Consider the following 19455-nt stretch of genomic DNA (forward strand, 5'->3'; position numbering starts at 1 on the left):
GGACGGCTTGTATGGCTTGACTGGCTCCAAGGTGATGCTTCATGATCTTGAAGTAGAAGGTAGAAGATTTGCTACCGGTAGAGAGAAGGTAAATATTTTGGGGGGTGATGGATTCCTCGAGGGAGTCACAGGATAATGGAGTTCGTTACTGCTTGAGATCGTTGATGTCTGATGACGAACGTCAAGAGTCAACCTAAAGTGGTTGCACAGAAAGGCCTTTTACAGAGCCCATGAAAAAGTAGACCTCTCCAGAGGAAGAAACTTGGAAGAAGAAGTGTGAGAGGAGAGTGAATAAAGGTAGTGTTCCTTTGCTGCTTGTACAGCGTCGGCACTGGCAATTTGTGACATGAGTTGTTAAAATCCCCCGAAGATTAGAGCAAAACAAAGTATTGAGCTGCTCAAAGATCAAGTCTAGACACCAGTTAGCAAATGTCGTTGAGAAGAGCGAGAGATATGGTTGTAAGGGTCTCCCTGACACTGAAATTCCTGGAGCAGCCCACATCGCTCCTGGACTAGGAACGACTTACGCGTGCATCAATCAGTCAGGTCTCCATCTTCCCAACTCGAACAAGAGGGTGACATCCAACTACCCTTCGCTGATGCCTAGTATCCCGTCCCCTCATTTACATGACATCAAGGAGACACAGACCCCAAAAAAGCCACATCGGTCATGATTGCCAGCTGGCTAGCTCCAACAGTAGTCTATAGCTGCATAGCCTTTGCCCCCGACATACTGGCCGAGATCGACCGACCAAGTAGATCAAGGTAAGCCCAACAGCGGCTAGGCGGACTTGACACGGGCTTAATCCGGGTTTGACAGCCACATGGCTCCAAGTAAAGCAAATCCAGCGACGATCTAGGCCTGCAAGAAAGAGAAAGGAGATTGAAGGACGCTAGTCTGATAGTCTGTTACAGCTGAATGTGTTGATGAAATAACCCTTGAAAGATGGAGCTATTTCCCAGAGACTAGGCTAAATAGAGCAGGACTGGTTAAACGGGTTGTCCCAAGTCAAAGCCACTATTTGTCAAGTACCCTTACATGGTCCCATATCCATAAATGTCAGATATAAATTCTAAACGGAGTACATTGCCGATATAGCCGGAAATTATATTGGCACGCCGATCGATATACAATATCAACATACTCAAAATAGTATAGAGGGCGATGCATTATACCTATTCTCAGCCCAATCGGACAATTGTTACACAATCATCCTCAACTGCAGAGTAACGAGCCAATAAAAACTACAACCGAACCAACAGCGTCAACAAGTGCATGCCCAGAATATCGTGCATGATGTCATGCGTGTATCTAGCTGGTTATGCATGAGACTCGACAATTATATTTTTCTGATTGGCTTAAAGCTATGTTGGTGTGCAGAATATTCCTTTCGAATGCTGTTGGCAAAAGACGGTGTAATGTTCCTTAATTAGCTTTGTGAGATAGTCTACATCTGGATATAGCTAGACCAATTGGCATTGAGCTCTCTAAAAGGCAATCTACCTACGGAGTAGGCGGATTAGATCCAATAAATCTCCAAGCTCACAACGTTGATCTGCAAAGGCCCACAGTTGGCCATGTGGTCTCGAAGCGAATGAATTAGCTCCGTCGCACATCGGAAGATATGACTCTCCGTATAGAAGTTGTCTCCGCAGAAATGAAAAAAAAAGGGGTCGGAAGTATCGACGAACCATGGTCCGAGGACAGAAGTACATTTAATATATGTAGATCTAGTTTGCCCCATATTAGCTGTAATGTCTGGAGTAAATAAATGCCTCCCTTTTTTTTTTTTGTTTTTTTTTTTAAAATTTCGGCTTAGATTTTAGATAGCGACGGAGTAGGGCACGGCAAATAAAAGTTAACTAATTTTAAATCCCTTGCTATCAATATCAGGTTTAGGACAGCGTAGATATACCTAATAATTGTACGTTATATGATCACCTTACCTATAGGTGAAAGGCGTCTTCCGAGCCGATCGGGCAAATCTATAAGTAAATGTCAACTAATATCGGCTGTGTATGTTATAAATAAGTATCAAAAGACACTAAAGACAGTAAACTCATCCCAAAACAGCACGAGCACCTTCCTAATTCAATGCCTTGCAGATATGTACACGGACACAGTAAGATGAAACAGAAGTCACTTATTCCTAATCTAGTTAATAGTCACTTCTATACACTTGCCTAAACTCCGCTAGCTGCTGGTGCATGCAGATCCTGCAGTGCATGGTTACGTGCCCTAAATTAGCTCTCATTTCTTTCCATTTTGTTAGCCACATGGACGACAAGGATAATGATCCTTGGCGCAAGCCTCCAAGCCGACTGGGAAATGAAACTCCTTGTCAGACTCGGTCGCATGAACAATGCATTTATTTATTTACCGTTTAAGAAGAGCCGGTGTATTGAAAAGATACTACTCCGTAGTAGTATTCCAATCAATACATTATTTCCCGAAAGATTTGACTTCTAGTAGTCCATTTCTGATGGCAGTGTTATGATGGCAGTGTTCTGATGACATATTGAACTACAACGATCATTACCAGAAGTAGGCATCGGTGCTCAGGCACTTGAAATCTGCCTTGCAAAAAGGTGGCCACATGGCATGGCCTGATCGACGGGGATATCTGAAACGTGACCTAAGCCAAAACCTGCAGGGGGTTTACGCCTTAGCGGATCCTTGCAAAAAGTCACAAACGTGGGAAAAGCATCAGAAAATTAAAAGCAAAAAGAGAAAACTGTAATTAAATTCAATTTCAGTAAACTCCACTCGAGCTCAGACCTCAACTCCCTTTCGTGGAAATTTGTTATCTGTGTGGGGAACCCCAGGTATACCAATGTTTACATGTTTACATGTTTGCATGTTTGCATGTTTGCATGTTTGCATGTTTGTGTATGTGTCAGTTATACCCTAGTAGATGCGATAGCACTAAGTATGTAAGTATGGTAGATCCCTGACATGGATAAAGGGATTGCAGGTCGTGTTCTCATTATGGACACATATTCGGTTACTCTCTGTTGTGATCCCTGCAAGTGTGCTGTATGCGGTATGGTGTGCTTTGCAGGGGACAAATGCCTCACTAAATCCGTAAGTCGAGAAACTAGAAGATATCCACCATTTTCCCGAAGTATATATGAAAAGACCATATAGACTAAATACACACTATATAATATATAGGATTTATTTAACAAGGGTGCTACTATGGATACATTTGGGATCGCCAGTGACGATGGATCAGAAAGATTTTGATAGATAGCGATGATCTGCTGGACGGGATTGGATCGTGAGTGCAGATCGATCATACTTTTCGACCTTTCTGGACCATGTTTAGCGACTTATATAGGTTAATATATACATATTGTCGAAGGAGCCGAGAAAGGTCTTACTGGTGGAGTTACGGAATATGGAGTCCGGAGTAAGGAGAATGTACGGGAGATGAAGAACACAAAGCCCGACAATAAACAATGTCGAGGCCATTGAAAGTGGGTCTGAACTAGTCCCGATTTGTATAATGTACAAACCACTTTCTGGCATTTTGACGCATTTTCCACGTGGACGTAATTTCAATTTTAGACCCTAACGGTGTGTGGGCTTTTCCTCTTTGAGTTATCCGAAATGTAAGGAGTCCACGTTCTAAAGTATAGCCGATCTTTCCTATCTGGGATTTATTTTCTTGTACAACAAGACTTCGGGAATAGCCGCACCGACTCCGGCTCCCTGTCCCGGATATGATCTTTTCCAGTTCAAACATTGAAACATAATATGTATGTAACTACACTATAATGCTTGAGCATGTGAAATGAAAGGTTTTACTACAAAGTACTCCGTACACCGTACCTATTGCGTGATAGGTAACATTACCCCAAAGTTTAGAGTCTTTCAGCGCCCAGAGCTGGAGCGGGTAGTCTACCCGAACAAATCAGGAATAATAACACTTCTCCCGATCAGACCAATCAGAATAGATATGCTGAATCTGAGGTGAGATTCATCTTCCATGGAACAATCCATCCCTATGATGTCGAGTAAAACCCCTAGCAGATTGTTGTTTAAGAATCAGGCAACCGATATGCGAAACTCTGTCAGCCTTATCCGTAACTTTGATGATGGGTTAACCTGAAAATAACCACAAAAAAATGAAAAGATCTGAAAAGGGGAGGTCTACCGGTCAACCCGGGGAAAACGCCGGACGAGAGAGACCCGGCCAAAACACCTGATTGGAATGAAAGAGCCTCTAAAGCTTGAGAGGGGCTGGTGGGGACAAGAAAAAGCGCGCATTTACGCTACACTTTTTTTCTTTTCTTTTTTCTTTTGTCTTTTGTTTTTTCTCTTTTTCCTCCTTTTTTTTTCTAATCTTCACAGTAAATTTATAAAATTGACAGTTTCAAGGGATGTAATATAAACCACACGGGTTAACTCTGGGGTGTCGATCTGGGAATCCCGTAACTACTTTAAAGGACCAGGAACATGGGGTCTCGTTGATCCTGCACACATTTGGCAGATAGCTCTGATTTGATTAATTTAAATTCGAACGGGTATGCCCAAGGTAAATTTCTACTTTTTCGGGTGCGATTTCGTCGATCGAAAACCAATTAGGGAGTTGGGGATATGCCTTATAACAGTTTATGCCTCTATGAAACGTGGAGCTTATGTATGTCCTATAATATGTGATGAATCAACCATGGCTCGAGAAAAAGATTAAAGATCAAAAGTAGACTAGCGTGCACGGCCTATATCCGCCCGTGTTTGTTGTAAGCATCTAAAAAAAGAACCAACATTAAATCGAGCTTTCTGACTCGCTCGTTCGATATGATCATGGTCATTTGTACGGCCCTTCTTCATCTTCGGCAGGGCAATCACCCGTCGTTTACCCGTCTTAGCATGTATGCTAGACTCGTATAACTATTCAGAGTAATCTTCATCTTTAAAGAAAATGTATTAATATATGTGCTTATAATAGATTACTTTGCACAGATGGCATATTCCCAATATTGACAGCTCAGTCTTTAAGAAACCGCTAAAACTCAGCCGTCAGCATCCAAATGAGGGCTGATCCCAACAGCGCTACCCAGATACAAGCGCTGTTGGAAAATGGAAGGTGGGCAACCATAATCTTGGAAGAATTCAAGTCATGATCCACACCGCAAGCGAAAAGGAACTAACAATCATGAGTCATGTGGGAAATTATGTTGTATATAGGGGGCAAAAGCGACGGAAATATAATTCCTTCTTAAAAACCTCATTGGTCGTAAACGATCCATAATTAATATCCAATGTCCCTCTACACCAAAAGTGGTTTAGATCGAGATTATGCACCACAGGGCAGTGATAGCAAATGACGATCGATTTTTATATTGGTCCGAGCAAATGCGAAAAATAAAAAGCTTTACATTGTCCCCAGGCTAAGCCCGCTCTCTGACCCTAACCGCAGCAGCCGATCATGGACGAAACGTCGTCTAGTTAGTAGAGAACATGCATGGTATCTAAACTTGGAATCTGCGAAGAGGCTGTAACAGTTCCCGCACGCTGCATATTGGACTCTTTCCGTTTCTGGTTTTGCTATATCCAATTGGAAAGTGCGTTTCAAATCCCTGCAAGAATGCCTTGCAGAGTCCAGATCATGATTCACATTGATCTTCATAATCTGCAACACATTGTAGGTGGATTTTGTATAAGCATAGATTCCAAACTCTCCACAGCCACCCACTCGTAATTTGCCTATGCGGTAAACAATCGAGTGACGGGCGTCAGCACGGGACATCTCTTGAATGATCCTTCGAGGTCCCCTGCATATATTGTAATGTGCACACCCGCTTGTTATTTTAGTTTATTGTTCCTTGGACCTTTTAGGGAGTTGCTGAATTCTAGAGATATAGGGGAAGGGATAGTGCAAATAGCGTGTTTTAGCGATGCAGTAGTAGCTAAGTATATTAAGTTAAAATTTGCTACCGCGTATATAGATGTACTAATGAAATATTTGCCGCTTCTCTGCCACGAGGGTGACAGGGGAGGTATTCTCCGGCTATGCAATCATGGCGCGGGGTGCATAGCCATGTCCCGGGAAGGTATTCGTATACTATATCCATAAATGTAAATCAATAGTACAGTAAGAAATATAGTAGCCGTTCGACCATGTGGTTTTCCCCGGACGAACACTGACGTTTTGAGAGTCGGCCGGGCGATGGGGTACCCCCCCAAGAGTCGAGGATCGGCATACTGAAACAAGAGTGTAAACCTCGGAAAACATGCCAAGATCAGCCAAGCCCTGGAGGCACCCTAGGCTGACTCTCGTATCTTTTTATTTTATTTTATCAATTTATTTATAATTAATTTTTGACCCTTTCTCTTTTTGGGTTTAGTGGAAGGTCTAATTCGGTTTAATCGACTTTCAAGTTTGGTTGAGGCTTTGGGATCCCTGGATCCACCGGATCTCCCGCGAGATCCTAACATTTCATAACATTTACCAAGGTTTCTTTTTAACAAAGAAAATCAAAAGAAATTCTCTATCTTCTCCATATCTACGGAGTAATTGGTCTGTATTCCCTAATTTAGACAATCTTCCGCAGTATGCAGCCCTGTAGCCTCTTACATGCCTCTTACATACTGCTCTATTCGGACTAGCGTTCCCATTCTGCGAGTTGCCTAAACCAGCCTTAGAAGCGCACCTTCCACCGGTATTTACCTTAGGTTTCCGATGGGGCAAACCCGTTGCATTCCGTGAGAGCTTGGACTCGCGATGTGAAAGCTCCACGCGGGATTTGGAATATCAGGGCCTTCTTTTCAGTTTAAAATTTTTATTTTTTTTTTCTTAATTGGGACGGAGGTTAGAATGTAATTTCCGCTTAGAGCACTATATACTTAAGGACAGTAAAAACAAGATAATTCATGGTAATAACCTATTCTGGGATAATAACAAAAATAGTATCTTGAACCAACACAACCAACAGTTTCTTATAGGTCATTTAAAAGACGGCCTGGAAAGTGCGCCTCAGCCGCACTCATGTTGGCTCTAATGCAATCCCCCTGTCGTGTAAATTTAGTACGGCTTATGCTCTGATCATCCCGCGATCGCCTCCACGCCCGTGCTATTTTTCCCTGGATCTTAGTTAGCCTGAGTTAGCCTGTTGGATTTTATTTTTGTTGGAATTATTATTAGCATATTTTGATAATTCATTTATTTTATATTTTATATTTTATTTTATATATTTTTATATATTAATTTCCTCCAATTTACTCAAAGTCTATTAATCCGTCTCGTAGATCTGTAGGAACAGCACTTTTAGTGTGCATATCGTTCCCTCTATATCAGTCCACCCTCCTCTCTTCTTTCGTCTCTTCTCTTCCTTCAGGATTCTCTTGCTTATTTCAAACCCACCCTATCTATACCTTATATATTTCATCTCTTATATACTTCTCTTTACACATCATGGCCCGCGGATCCTCAGGACGCAGTCCAAACCACATCGTCTCTGTCTTGAACTCGCCTTCCATCTCCTCCTCTTCTTCGCCGGAACCTCAAATGGCTTCCAACATGGGCCGGAAGAATATGCGTCAGAGCTCTCAGGATGATATGCCCGTCACCTATACACCAACCACCCATCGCATTAGCAAGGCCAAGAAGGGAAAGCGCGTGCATGCCTGCCAATACCCAGGATGTGGAAAGGTCGGCGCAATCATATACACCTATCGAATTAATTAAACTGACTCCACTGCAGGTCTTCACCAGGGCTGAGCACCGACGACGCCATGAGTTGAACCACAACCCCGAGGCATCATACCGCTGCTCAACACCAGGATGCAAAAAGGCATTCCACCGCGCTGATCTACTTGCGCGCCACATGGAGAGACAGTGAGTACTATGGAGACTTTTTTTTTTTTTTTTTTGACAATATGGCGCATACTAACAATAATGGTAGCGAACTCGAATCGCAACCAGAACAGTCCTGGGCATCCAACACCCAAAAGCCCATCGTAACCGATACCGGTGTCCCACGCTGTATGTCAATGGACGGAATGCCATTGGCCGCAACCTCCCATTCACACTCCATGTCCATCGGTTCACTCGTGGCACCTGGCATTCACCCAGACCTGGCCAACGACTGCTCATTAATGTGGAGCGGCGTAGACTTGCCCCTACAGCCCCGCCCGGCCTTCCATAACCAACTCCCGGACTCCGTTGACGACAGCCCGTTCTACTCTTCGCCCGCTGAGACCTGCCCCTCACCTTTGTCGGATGCGACCTTCTCTCTCCCTCCCCACTCTAGTTCCTCCATCTCATCCGCGTCTGTGTCTGTCATCGACCAGTACCCGAAGAATATCCTGAAGGGCGATGTCACTTCATCTCCGCTTCAGATACACACTCCCCTCCGCTGGGATACCGATGCTGGCATGCCTCCGTCGCATCTAGTTCCCATGTCCATGGGGGAGAATATGATCCAACCAGTGAGTGTCCTTTGATTATTCGGTACGACCAATAACTAATATATTTCCAGCCCGTCCAGTGCCACTACCCTTCTCCTTCGTGGTCTAGCGCAGATTGCCTTCCCTACGAGGACCAGGTCCACTCCATGCACCAGTTCCAGCCCGTTACCTGGAGCATGTGAAAAGCTCCAAGCTCCTTGGTCAAACAATGATCATAGAAATCTTATGACCACACGACCGAGCATTTAACTCAAACGAAGATCCAGTGGAAAACCTTGGACTCCAACAAACAGATGTGGGTCCAAGGGACGGGAATCCCGAGCTACACAACTGTCTTAACTGTCTCGACTCCCTACAAATGCCTCAACCGTCATTCGCAGAGATCTCCACCGTCTCCATTCCCGGAGTGTGACCACCTTGACTCCGGATCCACCAGCGGGTTGCGGTCGCTTCTAACACGCGCCCGACCTTCCAAATAATAGAAAGACCAGAAATAAGCGATCACCCGATATCGGTTGATTCTTTGGTCCGAGGCCCGAACTGGAGTTTGTTTTTTTTTTCCTTTGTTTGATGTGTTTCTTTATGTGCGATTCCCGACGACACGATCATGATTGTCTTTTTTTTTTTTTTTTTCCTTGCTATTATCTATACCATCTATACCCCTGCAGGCCATTTAAATGTACATATTTTCTTTTTTTTCCCATACCCCAACATTTTACAAATGTATAGGTCTCAATTCATATTACCAATGTAAAGTTCAAATGTAAAGTTCAACTTAATTAATCTACTCCGTACCATGGCTCGGTTAACCGTTACAGGCAAGCGAGATAAGCGATTCGTCCGATTTGAACGGAAATGGATTCCATGGAAAGCAATTAAATATTGCTTAGTAAGTAGGAAAAAAACAAGGTTGTCCAGCTGCCCAAGGGAAGAAAACATATCAATCCAAATATCAAATCTCCGTTATCTCCCAGTGACAATTGAAAACATACCCACAAATTCCATATCTGACCAGAAAACCAAATGAACCACCTTTCTCGGCCGGTCCTCAACTCTTGGAGAAAAAAGCACTCGGCTAACTCCACCATATTCCCGGACGCCCGGAAATCCGATTTAACTGGATACGGAGCAAGCTATTCTTCATGTAGTAAACGGACTGCCCTCTCTCCACCTTCTTTTCCCCACTAAACAGGTTCCAGACTTGGGCGCAAAAACAATTTGAATTAGTGGATTCGCGGGTCGCTTTTCATAGGGTTTTGAGCGATCTGGATTCAGTCTATGGAACTACCGTTTGTAGGAACGGGATTGGTTTGTGATTTATCATTCATATGCTGATCTTTCCTGATTATTTTTGGTTAGATATTGATCTTTTTTGGTTCGCTTTTGGTTAGATATCGAATATCATTTCTCGACAGAGTACGGAGTACGGAACGGAGGACTCTCTACCGAGTACTATTCTGTAGAGCTGTTGCTCGGTTGTGGGGCGCGGTTAGTCTGGCGTGTCGATCAGGGGTTCTCGTGGGTGTCATGTGGCTTGAAGGCCTTAGGCTTTACACCTGCCTGCTTAGGGATGATGTGCGGTTTGTTTTGGGTGTTGGTTTCATGGATCGTGTTGTTATGGAGTGCGGAGTGCGGAGGATGGAGTATTGTGTACCGATTGCCGTGATGGCGTGCTGTATACTGAGAAAGTTGTGTAGGTGATGTCATGTCTATATTGTAAAGACCAAGATTGCATCAAGACTTATGGTTGTACTAAGCAGCCATGAAGATAATAAAGGAAAAGAAGGAGAAAAAGTGAAGTAAAGAGCCTGGGTTTCTGGTTTCCAGTTATGATTACTTGTGACTATGTACATAGTCTGTAAAGAGTTTTGATATCCATCTGCCCGATGCCTCTACAGCAAAGGGAACGCCATTCCATCGCCGCGAGGATCACTGCCTGCAGCATAAACCAGCTTCCCATCGTCATAGTACGAGCGAATGACCTGGCCACGACCAAACATAGCCCGCTTCCAACCAGTTAACACCTCAATCTTGTGACCAAGGCGACGCAGACCCTCCACAGCAGCATCACTAATGCCCTCTTCAACCAACACCGTGCGGTCAGTAGTCTCGTTCGTCGGCGCTGCCAGACAGAAGCGAGGCGAATCAAGCGCTGCTTGGGGATGATATCCGAAGGCAAGCATATTGAGCAAAACCTGGACATGACCCTGTGGCTGCATGAAGCCACCCATGACACCGTAAACGGAGTGCAAGGAGCCATCCGAGACATTAGTAATAAGGGCAGGGATGATGGTATGGTATGGTCGCTTGTTCGGAGCCAGGACATTGGGGTGGCCTTCCTGCAGCGAGAAATTGGCACCACGGTTCTGCAGCGTGAAACCACAGCCAGCAGGGATGATGGCCGTTCCGAACCCTTCGTAGTTACTGTTGATGAAAGAAATGCCGTTGCCCTCACTATCTGTCACTGCGAAATATACAGTGTCGCAGTGGTTGTGTGCCGGACTGCCATGGTCCATGATATCTGCTGCGCGTTCGGGGGTGAACAGCTTCGCCCGCTCTGCGAGGTATGCGCGGTCGAGTAGGCCTTGAGATGGCACACGCTCCACGTCTGGATCTGTGACCCACCAGGCTGCGTCGGCGAACGCGATGCGCAGACTCTCAATCACGGCGTGTAGGTACTCGGCTGAGTTATGTTGGGCTTCGGTGAACTTGGGGATCTTGCCTGATTTCTCGAGTTCCTCCATGATGCCGAGTGCCATTAGCGCCACGATGCCCTGGCCGTTAGGTGGGTGCTCCCAGATCTCGATGCCCTGGTTGGCTTCACCATCTGTGCCGGGTGTTGCTTTGGAGACGATGTCCTGGCCGGTGAACTTGAGTGAGATCGGGTCGACTTCCTGCGTCCCGATCTCGGCGTGGTAGGCTAGATCCTCGAGTGACATGTACCCACCCTGATCTTGCACCACCTTGACGATAGCTTCAGCGATCCGGCCCTTGTAGAATCCGTTCTTGCCGTCGGCCGCGAGCGCGCGGAAGGTACTGGCTAGAGTGGGATTCTTCATGATCTCGCCTGGACGCGGAGCTCGCACACCATCTTTGGCTGACTGGTCGACTTTCAACATTTCACGGAAATTAGGAGATGCATTGCGGATAGTTTGCTCGCCAACATTCCACTATGGATAGGTTAGCTCACGGTACGATTGCGATTGAAAATCGAGTACTTACACCCTGAGACGAAAGCTCCGACACAGGGAACCCTTCCTCTCCCATCTCAATAGCAGGCTGAAGAATCTGTTCGAGCGATAACAAACCGCTACCAAATTTCTGAATTGTATCAACCCATCCCGCAGCTGCTCCAGGCGTAGTTACAGATATAGCATTCAGCATGGGCATTTTGCCCGTCTCACCAGGGGCGAGACCGAGGTCCTTTCGGACTTTCTCCAAAGTGGCTTTACCAGGATATCGACCAGAGCCATTAAGTGCATGCACCTTCTTTGTCTTGGCATTGTAGAAGAGACAGAACATGTCACCTCCGATACCCGTGGAACCGGGCTCGGTCATGTTAAGTCCGGCGGCTGTAGAAGTATGAGATCAGTTTATTGTTTGCTGTGGTTATGCAACTCGAGGCAAGGCTTACCCACGGCGACAGCGGCATCCTAAACAAGATTATCCAAGTTAGTATCGTTGAAGTTCAATGCGACATAGAATGGCACAAGGTGCATACCGCTGCATTTCCACCCTGGCTCAGGATCTTATGACCCGCAGCAGCAGCTAGAGGTTGAGTGCATGATATGATTCCCTTGGTACTGTGAACTGTACTCCGTCGACTGGCAAATGGGACATAGTCCGCATTTGAGCGGGAGTATACAGCGTCGGCGTTGAGAGGCATGACTTGGAGATGGCGGGGGGAGTATGGAGATTGGAGAATATGGGGGATATCAGACACTTATCAACCCCCACATAAATTGGGGAATGAATTTATCCGTCGACTCCAACCCTGTAAACCTTAAAATTACCTAAGATTTCATATCGACCTAGGTACCTAGGTAGGTACTCCGTTCGTCCTACTTTTGCATGTGTTGTATACAGAGTACAGAGTAGAGCTCACTTTTTTGAGCTATCCCTAAGAAGGCTCGACTAAATACAACATCTACTCCGTATACTCCCTACTCCGTACCGAAATGAAACCTCGGCTTAGCGCTGTGAAATTATGAAGCATCTCCTACCCGATTAGGAAACAAAGAGTTGAGCTTCTATGTATACCCCGGAGTTGAGGACAACACTCCCCGGTACCTTTGGCCGAGGTTAAATGGATGAAAGGATATGACATGTCTAATTCTCACATACCATCGGACCTTGTGAAAGACAAGTGGAACAGGTGAAAGTGCCCCAAAATGCCCCTCCACTGGTGGAGTAAGGTGATTACATAATACCGGTCTTCGGAGCGGCAGTTAATCCATCCATCCCACTATCATTCAGTTCCCCAGCTTATCAACGGGGTATACCGATCTTATCTGATGAAATTGATCTTGAGAAAAGGCTGATGGAGCAGCATGGTGGTGTTTGTCGACCTCGACGATGCAATTGCGGATGGATCGGCATTCTTGGAGAAGCCATACCCTTCGATGGTTGACCCCATCTCGGACCCGGCCGAGTTACCCGCATCGCCTACTTTCCCGAATGAAACGAAGGACATCCTAAACCCCAATCGGAATGGATTCTCCGCGGCTTTGAGTTGTTACCCGTATGTTTTCGTTTATCAGCCGGCAAACAAGAACCAAATCCAGCTGACACGCCACTCCATAGCATCGTCAAGGAAATAGCTCGTGCCATCGACCTAAATACCCTATACGCCCTCTCGAGCACATGTCGCCAATTCCACGTGAACTTGGCACCCTTCCGTCACCAACTAGTGAAAGAGACTCTCCGATGCGAAAATGAATACATCGAAACCCTAGCAGAAATGCTAGACAGCGGCTCCGTCCTCCCAGACAGTGTCAAATCAGTAATACGACTACTAAGCCGTCCCGGCGAGAGCCGCATGACCCGCGGGAAGGTAGCCAAATGCGCGCGCGACATGGTAGGCGAATGTCGACGCTGCGCTAAGGTTGTATGTCGAGTAAGTCGAATCCGCCCCTGTCAAAGACCGAGCTAATCTCACTGCAGAACTGCACAATCAAAGCTCCGTCCCAACCAGCCCTTAAAAACCGTATCCGTCGGCTCTGCGCATCCTGCGGAACAGCGCCACTATCCTCACACCTCTCCTGCCCAACCTCAGATCAACACCCCGACCCGTGGGACGAGAATAGCGTCGCGGCAGTTGCGTTCGCGCGCAATCCTTGTAATTGCGAGGAAGCTGTTTGGCTATGCACGCAGTGCGGAACGACGTTGCGCAGTAGTGACACTACATACCGTCGTGTCTGGACATGGCGCACGCGTTATAGCACGTATCTTGGCGGAGGGCTGGGAACTGGTATTGGTGAAGGTTGTCAGGGTGTTAAGTGTGGACGTGGCGAGAGCTGTCTTGCTGCGCAGGAGATTGAGCTTGAAGTTGATTGTGAGGCTGATGAGGGGTCTGGGAGTGACACTGGTAGTATTGAACAGAGTCCTGCAGCTCCGTCGTTTGGTCATGAAGGGACTGGGGTCTCGACGGATAGTCATGATGATGAGGAGCCTGGGTATTTCAGGCAGGAGGTTATTGGGTTGGGTGGTGTTGTTAAGCATAAGTCTAAGAAAAGGGTTAATGTTGGGGCTTGTGTTGTTGAGTATGAGGATGAGAGGGAGACGGGGAATTATCTTGAGAGAGAGGAAAAAGGTTTGTATCGTAGTTGGTGTGGGTGGTGTTCTAGAGTGATTCCGGCAAAGAGCGAGACTTGATTTGGTCTCCTTTTAGGGCTTTGCATGTTGGCAACTTTCTACTCTTTACTGATGCCACTGGTGTATATACCAGCCTTGCATTGAATTCATAGATCATGACAAAGATACTAACTACTATGGCCTTGAGATAGCCTCAAAATAAGTGAGAAATCTGCGAATCGAAATCAAAATCCTTGTCAAGTTGATGCATATTCATATCTGGCTAAAAAAAAAGAACTCCTGCAATGATTCGCTCGCCAATGCAACTTTGGAAGCACAAATTCATACTGTCACATATAGGTCATTCTGTCCAACAAACCACCGGTAAAGTAAAAAGACAAGGTTGAAAGTGAAAGCAAAAAAGCAATTCTCTATAGTCTCAATGGGCAGCAATGGCTCTCCAGAGACCCTTCAGTTTCGACTCCTCTCGGGGAGGCGATTCCTCGCGCCTGTGGCGACGATGAGAGCGCACCTCTCTGGACTCCCTGGAACGTCGGGAGGAGCCCTCAGGCTTCTTCTCCCTCTCCTTCTCTCCCTCTATTCCCCGTTCGCGTTCGCGCTCACGCTCACGCTCCCGGTCTCGATCTTTGCCCCTCTCTCTCTCCTTCCTCTCCTCGCGAGATCGACCATGCTCAGCCGTCGACGAGCGTCGCAATCTCCTACTCTCAGTGCGTTCAACACGCTCACTGCGAGGAGCCTCCTCTTCGCGTCGCGACCGTGATCCACTAGACCGACCACTGGAGTGTCGCTCTTCATGCTCCGTCCGATCGTGACGGCTGCCACTGCTGTGACTTGCCGATGACCGGCGTGACGATTCAACTGGTGGTGCAGCCTTGGTGGCATTTAGACGCAGTAAAGGCCCATTGGTATCCGATTTGCCTTCTGTCATGTATCGCAGGAAGGCACGGGGCCTGGGCGTCGGCACCGATGATGCCACTGGCTTCGACGAGGTCCTAGTTGAGCGGGATCGTTCGATCGGTTGGCCCGAGGGAGTGTCGGAGGTACGGCGTTTGGATCTGGATTCGATAACCTCGGGCTCCATTTCCAACTCCCGTGTCCTCTCCCTCTCCTTATCCTTGGACGAGCTCTTCGAGCGCTTTAGTTTCTCGGGGGCAGGGATGCCGCTGCGCTCGCGCTCCTCGGCGAGAGCGCGCTGCCTTCGTTGGATTTGGGATTTCTCATCGTGTTGGCGTCGGGCTTCTTCCAGTGCCTTGGCCCACCGGCCGGCGATGATGCCTCCTCGCTCACTTTTCTGGCGCTGGAGTTGATCTCGGCGGCCTTCGGAAGATGTCTTGGACTGCCGACGCTCTCGTTCTCCATCAACCCGACGCTCGCGCTCTCCCTCGATCGGTGAGGTGCGCTTTCTGCGGCGTCGGGAGCTGTGGCGGGCGGCTGCGGCTTCGGCACTTTCTCCGACAGGCTCGATGTCAATCATCTCCACCTCACGCAGGACGTCTGCTGGGGGCGGTATGAGCTCGTCGGGCGCCACTTCATCGCTAGCAGGGACGGGGACTGGCTCGGGAGCAGCTTCTGGCTTTGCTGGTAGGTCTTCAACGGGGAAGTCTCTAGCAGCCTCCGGCTCAGGAGTTGGCTCCTCTGCCGGTGTTTCAACTGGGACTCTTTCCGGAACTAGCGGCTCAGCCGGGGCAGCTTCGACAGGAGCTGGTGCTTCGGGCACTGGCTCATCAGCAGGTGCTTCATCTGGAATCTCCCTTGGTGCCTCAACGGGCACAACTTCTGGTTCTGCTACAGCTTCTGCGAGTGTCTCTTCCACTGGGGCGGGTACAGGTTCCTCGGCCGCTGGCTCCGCGGTAGGAGCAGGTTCAGGCTCAGCAGCGGGTTCGGGAGCAGGCTCAGCGGCGGGTTCGGGCGTAGGCTCGGCCACGGGCTCAGCAACAGGTTCAGGAGCAGGCTCAGGAGTAGGCTCAGCGACAGGCTCAGCGACAGGCTCAGGAGTAGACTCGGCAGGAGCTTCAACAACAGGCTCAGGAGTAGGCTCGGCAGGAGCTTCAACAACGGGCTCAGCAGCAGGTTCAGGAGTAGGCTCGGCAGGAGCTTCAACAACAGGCTCCGCAGCAGGTTCAGCAGCAGGCTCAGGAGTAGGCTCGGCAGGAGCTTCAACAACGGGCTCAGCAGCAGGTTCAGCAGCAGGTTCGACAGCAGGTTCAGGAGTAGGCTCGGCAGGAGCTTCAACAGCAGGTTCGGGCGTAGGCTCAGCCACGGGTTCAGCCACGGGTTCAGCGACGGGCTCAGCGACGGGCTCTGCCACAGGCTCTGCCACAGGTTCAGCGGCAGGTTCAGCGGCAGGCTCGGCGGCAGGCTCGGCAGCAGGCTCAGCAGCAGACTCGGCAGCAGGTTCAGGAGTAGGCTCGGCAGGAGCTTCAACAACAGGCTCAGCAGCAGGTTCGGCAGCAGGCTCAGGAGTAGGCTCGGCAGGAGCTTCAACAACAGGTTCAGGAGTAGGCTCGGCAGCAGGTTCAGGAGTAGGCTCGGCAGGAGCTTCAACAACAGGCTCAGTAGCAGGTTCAGCAGCAGGCTCAGCAGCAGGTTCGGGCGTAGGCTCAGCGACGGGCTCAGCGACGGGTTCAGCGGCAGGTTCAGCAGCAGGCTCAGGAGTAGGCTCAGCAGGAGGAGCACTCTCCTCGACGGGGGCGGGCTCCTCAACAGGAGCTGGTGCAGCCTCTTCGGGAGTTTCTACTGGCGCTTCTTCAGGTGACACCTCAGCAGCTGGTTCCTCGGTTACAGCCTCGGCGGGAGCCTCCGCTTCCACCGGGGCATCTTTAACTGGTTCAGGCTCTACAGGTTCCGCCTTATCCTCGGCAACAGCTTCGGGTTCGACGGCCGGCGTTTCGTCAGCTGGCGTAGCTTCCGGCTCGGCTTCCTTGACAGGTTCTTCGGGGACCTTTTCTTCTTCGGCTGCAGGTGGAGCAGGCTCAGGTTCAGCTGCTGGTGCCTCTGTGGGCTCGGGTGCTGCTTCAGGTTCTGGTGCTGCTTCGACGGCAGGCTCCGGCGCAGGCTCCGGCACTGGTTCGGCTACCTTAGCGGCCTTATTCTTCTTACCCTTCTTCTTCTTGCCCTTACCCGTTGGTTTCTCCTCTGGCTCTGGCTCCTCTGCGGGTAGCTCTGGTGCTTTTGGTTCTTCCGGGGCTGGGGGTTCAGGGGGATTATCTGCGGGCTTTTCAGGCTCAGCTTCGGGCTCAGCTTCAGGCTCTGGTGCTGCTTCGCCCGCTGCTTCTGGTTCCGGCGTTGGGGCCGGCTCTGGCTCTGCTGCCGGCTCTGGTTCTGGCGTTGGCTCTTCCGCCGGCGTTGGCGCTGGCTCTGGCTCTGGATCAGCTGCCTTGCCCTTGCCCTTCTTCTTCTTTTTCTTCTTGCCTAATGACTTTTCCTCCACCTTTGGCTCCTCCACGGCTGGCTCTGGCTCTGCTGGAGTCTCCGCAGCCTCTAGGGCGTCTTCGGCGGCCGCTTTAGCAGCAGCCTCTTTCTCGGCTGCTACTGCCTCGGGATCTACAACTAGATCAAAGTCTGGAAAATCTTCATCTAACTACTGTTAGCTTCGCGAGATGTAACCTAAGTTTGGATACTAACCATTGTTCCCGCTATCACCTTCCTTTTTAGTGTTCTCGCCTGCTGGGGGATCTTTTGCATCTTCGGGTTTTGAATCTTCTTCAGGCTTAGTTTCTTCTTCGGGCTTCGATTCTTCTTCGGGTTTCGTACTACCATTAGGTGCTGCGTCGCCTTCGGGCTTTGATTCGTCGTCCGGTTTTGGCTCACCGTCAGGCTTTGGGTCGTCTTCAGGTTTCGCTTCCTCTTCAGGTTTCGCTTCCTCTTCAGTTTTCGCTTCCTCTTCAGGTTTTGCTTCTTCTTCAGGCTTGGCTTCCTCTCCAGGCTTCGCTTCCTCTTCAGGCTTTGCTTCCTCTTCAGGCTTTGCTTCCTCTTCAGGCTTTGCTTCCTCTTCAGGCTTTGCTTCCTCTTCAGGCTTCGGCTCACCTTCAGACGTCACTTCACCTTCAGGCTTTACTTCCTCTTCGGGCTTTGCTTCGCCTTCGGGTGCTGCAGTGTCGTCATGTTTCGCATCCTCCGGTTTCGCATCTTCTACGGGAGCCTCCTTGGAAGCCTCATCGGGGTTCTCTGTATCTGGGGCAGGTTCATCCTTGCCCTCTTCTTTAGTCTCTGGGGCAGCCTCGTCGGGTTGAGACTCGGCTGGTGGTGCAGCCTCTGCGGAATCTGAACATTTTATGTTAATATCAAGTACAAAAAGTAGAACATGGAATTTCTCGATAGATTCATCGTCTATAGAAACATGTACTTACCTGTGGGCTCAGCGGGTGGACTATCATCGCCACTTGGCTCAGCAGCAGGGGGATCTTCAGAGGCAGGGTCCTTCTCCGGTTCGGCGGTGGGCTCATTGTTGTCCTGGTTTTGGCCCTCGGTCAGATCGGTCGCTGAATAGGTGACAGGGTAGAATTGGAAAGATTTAGTTTCATAATCAAAGGTCGAATATTGACGTTGGACCGTTTGATATGAGTACTGAGGGAGTTCGGCATACTTGTAAGACATCCTCAACAGCGGCCGCCGCCGGGTCCGGGGCAGAGTCGACGAGGTCTTTATTCTTCGATTCAGGGGGTGCAGAACCGACGGGAGCGCGATTGTTTTTATTGTTCTTGGCCTTACTCTTCTTCTTACCAGCCATGATCCTGGGTCAATGACGTATCATATATCGAAGCCTGGGCGAGGCTGACTGGCGCGTGATGTGACGAAAATCGGAACAATAGGAAAGTGACAAGCCGGCTCGTCGGGCTGGATGCACGGAAAAAGAATGGGGCGGCAAGGGAATTCGAGGAACAAAAGATACAAAGTATGGACAATTGGAGTGTGAAACTGGGCAGGGTACTCTCCTGTATTAGAGTACTAAAAGGGAAAGGAAGGATATGCTTGTTTCTCTGGTGACACAGAGGTCGCATTGGACAATCATGGTGAGGCAGCGTATAATAGTTCGTCTCCAATGCGGTCGGATGGGACGACAACAAAGTGCATTACGGTCTTGGGCCCTGAACGTCACTAATGAACCTGCCCGATGGAGTTAATTGTCATTGGGCCACGTCGGTCATCGGGTCTCCATCTCCAGGGCCGGCATGAGGTTAGTGAGGTCCGCTGCTTGTTTAGGGCCGGGTGAGAGCAGCAGGATC

The 19455-nt window shown here is 48.8% G+C and overlaps 4 protein-coding genes across 4 annotated transcripts; 2 read left to right on the forward strand and 2 right to left on the reverse strand.

Annotated features, from left to right (window-relative positions):
- Nucleotides 1–7421: 7421 nt before the first annotated feature.
- Nucleotides 7422–8598, forward strand: PGRI_001090 (Zinc finger, C2H2; the record flags this gene model as incomplete). Its single annotated transcript, XM_040787822.1, has 4 exons — nt 7422–7658; nt 7711–7844; nt 7912–8437; nt 8488–8598. The coding sequence occupies 4 exons, from the start codon at nt 7422–7424 to the stop codon at nt 8596–8598; spliced, it is 1008 nt and encodes a 335-aa protein (XP_040651594.1).
- Nucleotides 8599–10308: 1710 nt separating this feature from the next.
- Nucleotides 10309–12302, reverse strand: PGRI_001100 (gamma-glutamyltransferase family protein; the record flags this gene model as incomplete). Its single annotated transcript, XM_040787823.1, has 4 exons — nt 10309–11586; nt 11639–11988; nt 12051–12069; nt 12138–12302. The coding sequence occupies 4 exons, from the start codon at nt 12300–12302 to the stop codon at nt 10309–10311; spliced, it is 1812 nt and encodes a 603-aa protein (XP_040651595.1).
- A 664-nt stretch (nt 12303–12966) lies between these two features.
- PGRI_001110 (uncharacterized protein) lies at nt 12967–14290 on the forward strand (the record flags this gene model as incomplete). Its single annotated transcript, XM_040787824.1, has 3 exons — nt 12967–13157; nt 13220–13523; nt 13580–14290. The coding sequence occupies 3 exons, from the start codon at nt 12967–12969 to the stop codon at nt 14288–14290; spliced, it is 1206 nt and encodes a 401-aa protein (XP_040651596.1).
- A 358-nt stretch (nt 14291–14648) lies between these two features.
- On the reverse strand, nt 14649–18959 carry PGRI_001120 (PE repeat family protein; the record flags this gene model as incomplete). The annotated part of the gene is made up of 4 exons (XM_040787825.1): nt 14649–17806; nt 17855–18493; nt 18580–18682; nt 18816–18959. The coding sequence occupies 4 exons, from the start codon at nt 18957–18959 to the stop codon at nt 14649–14651; spliced, it is 4044 nt and encodes a 1347-aa protein (XP_040651597.1).
- Nucleotides 18960–19455: the final 496 nt, after the last annotated feature.

This window comes from Penicillium griseofulvum, assembly GCF_001561935.1.
Source record: "Penicillium griseofulvum strain PG3 chromosome Unknown contig_79, whole genome shotgun sequence".
Lineage (NCBI taxonomy): Eukaryota > Fungi > Ascomycota > Eurotiomycetes > Eurotiales > Aspergillaceae > Penicillium > Penicillium griseofulvum.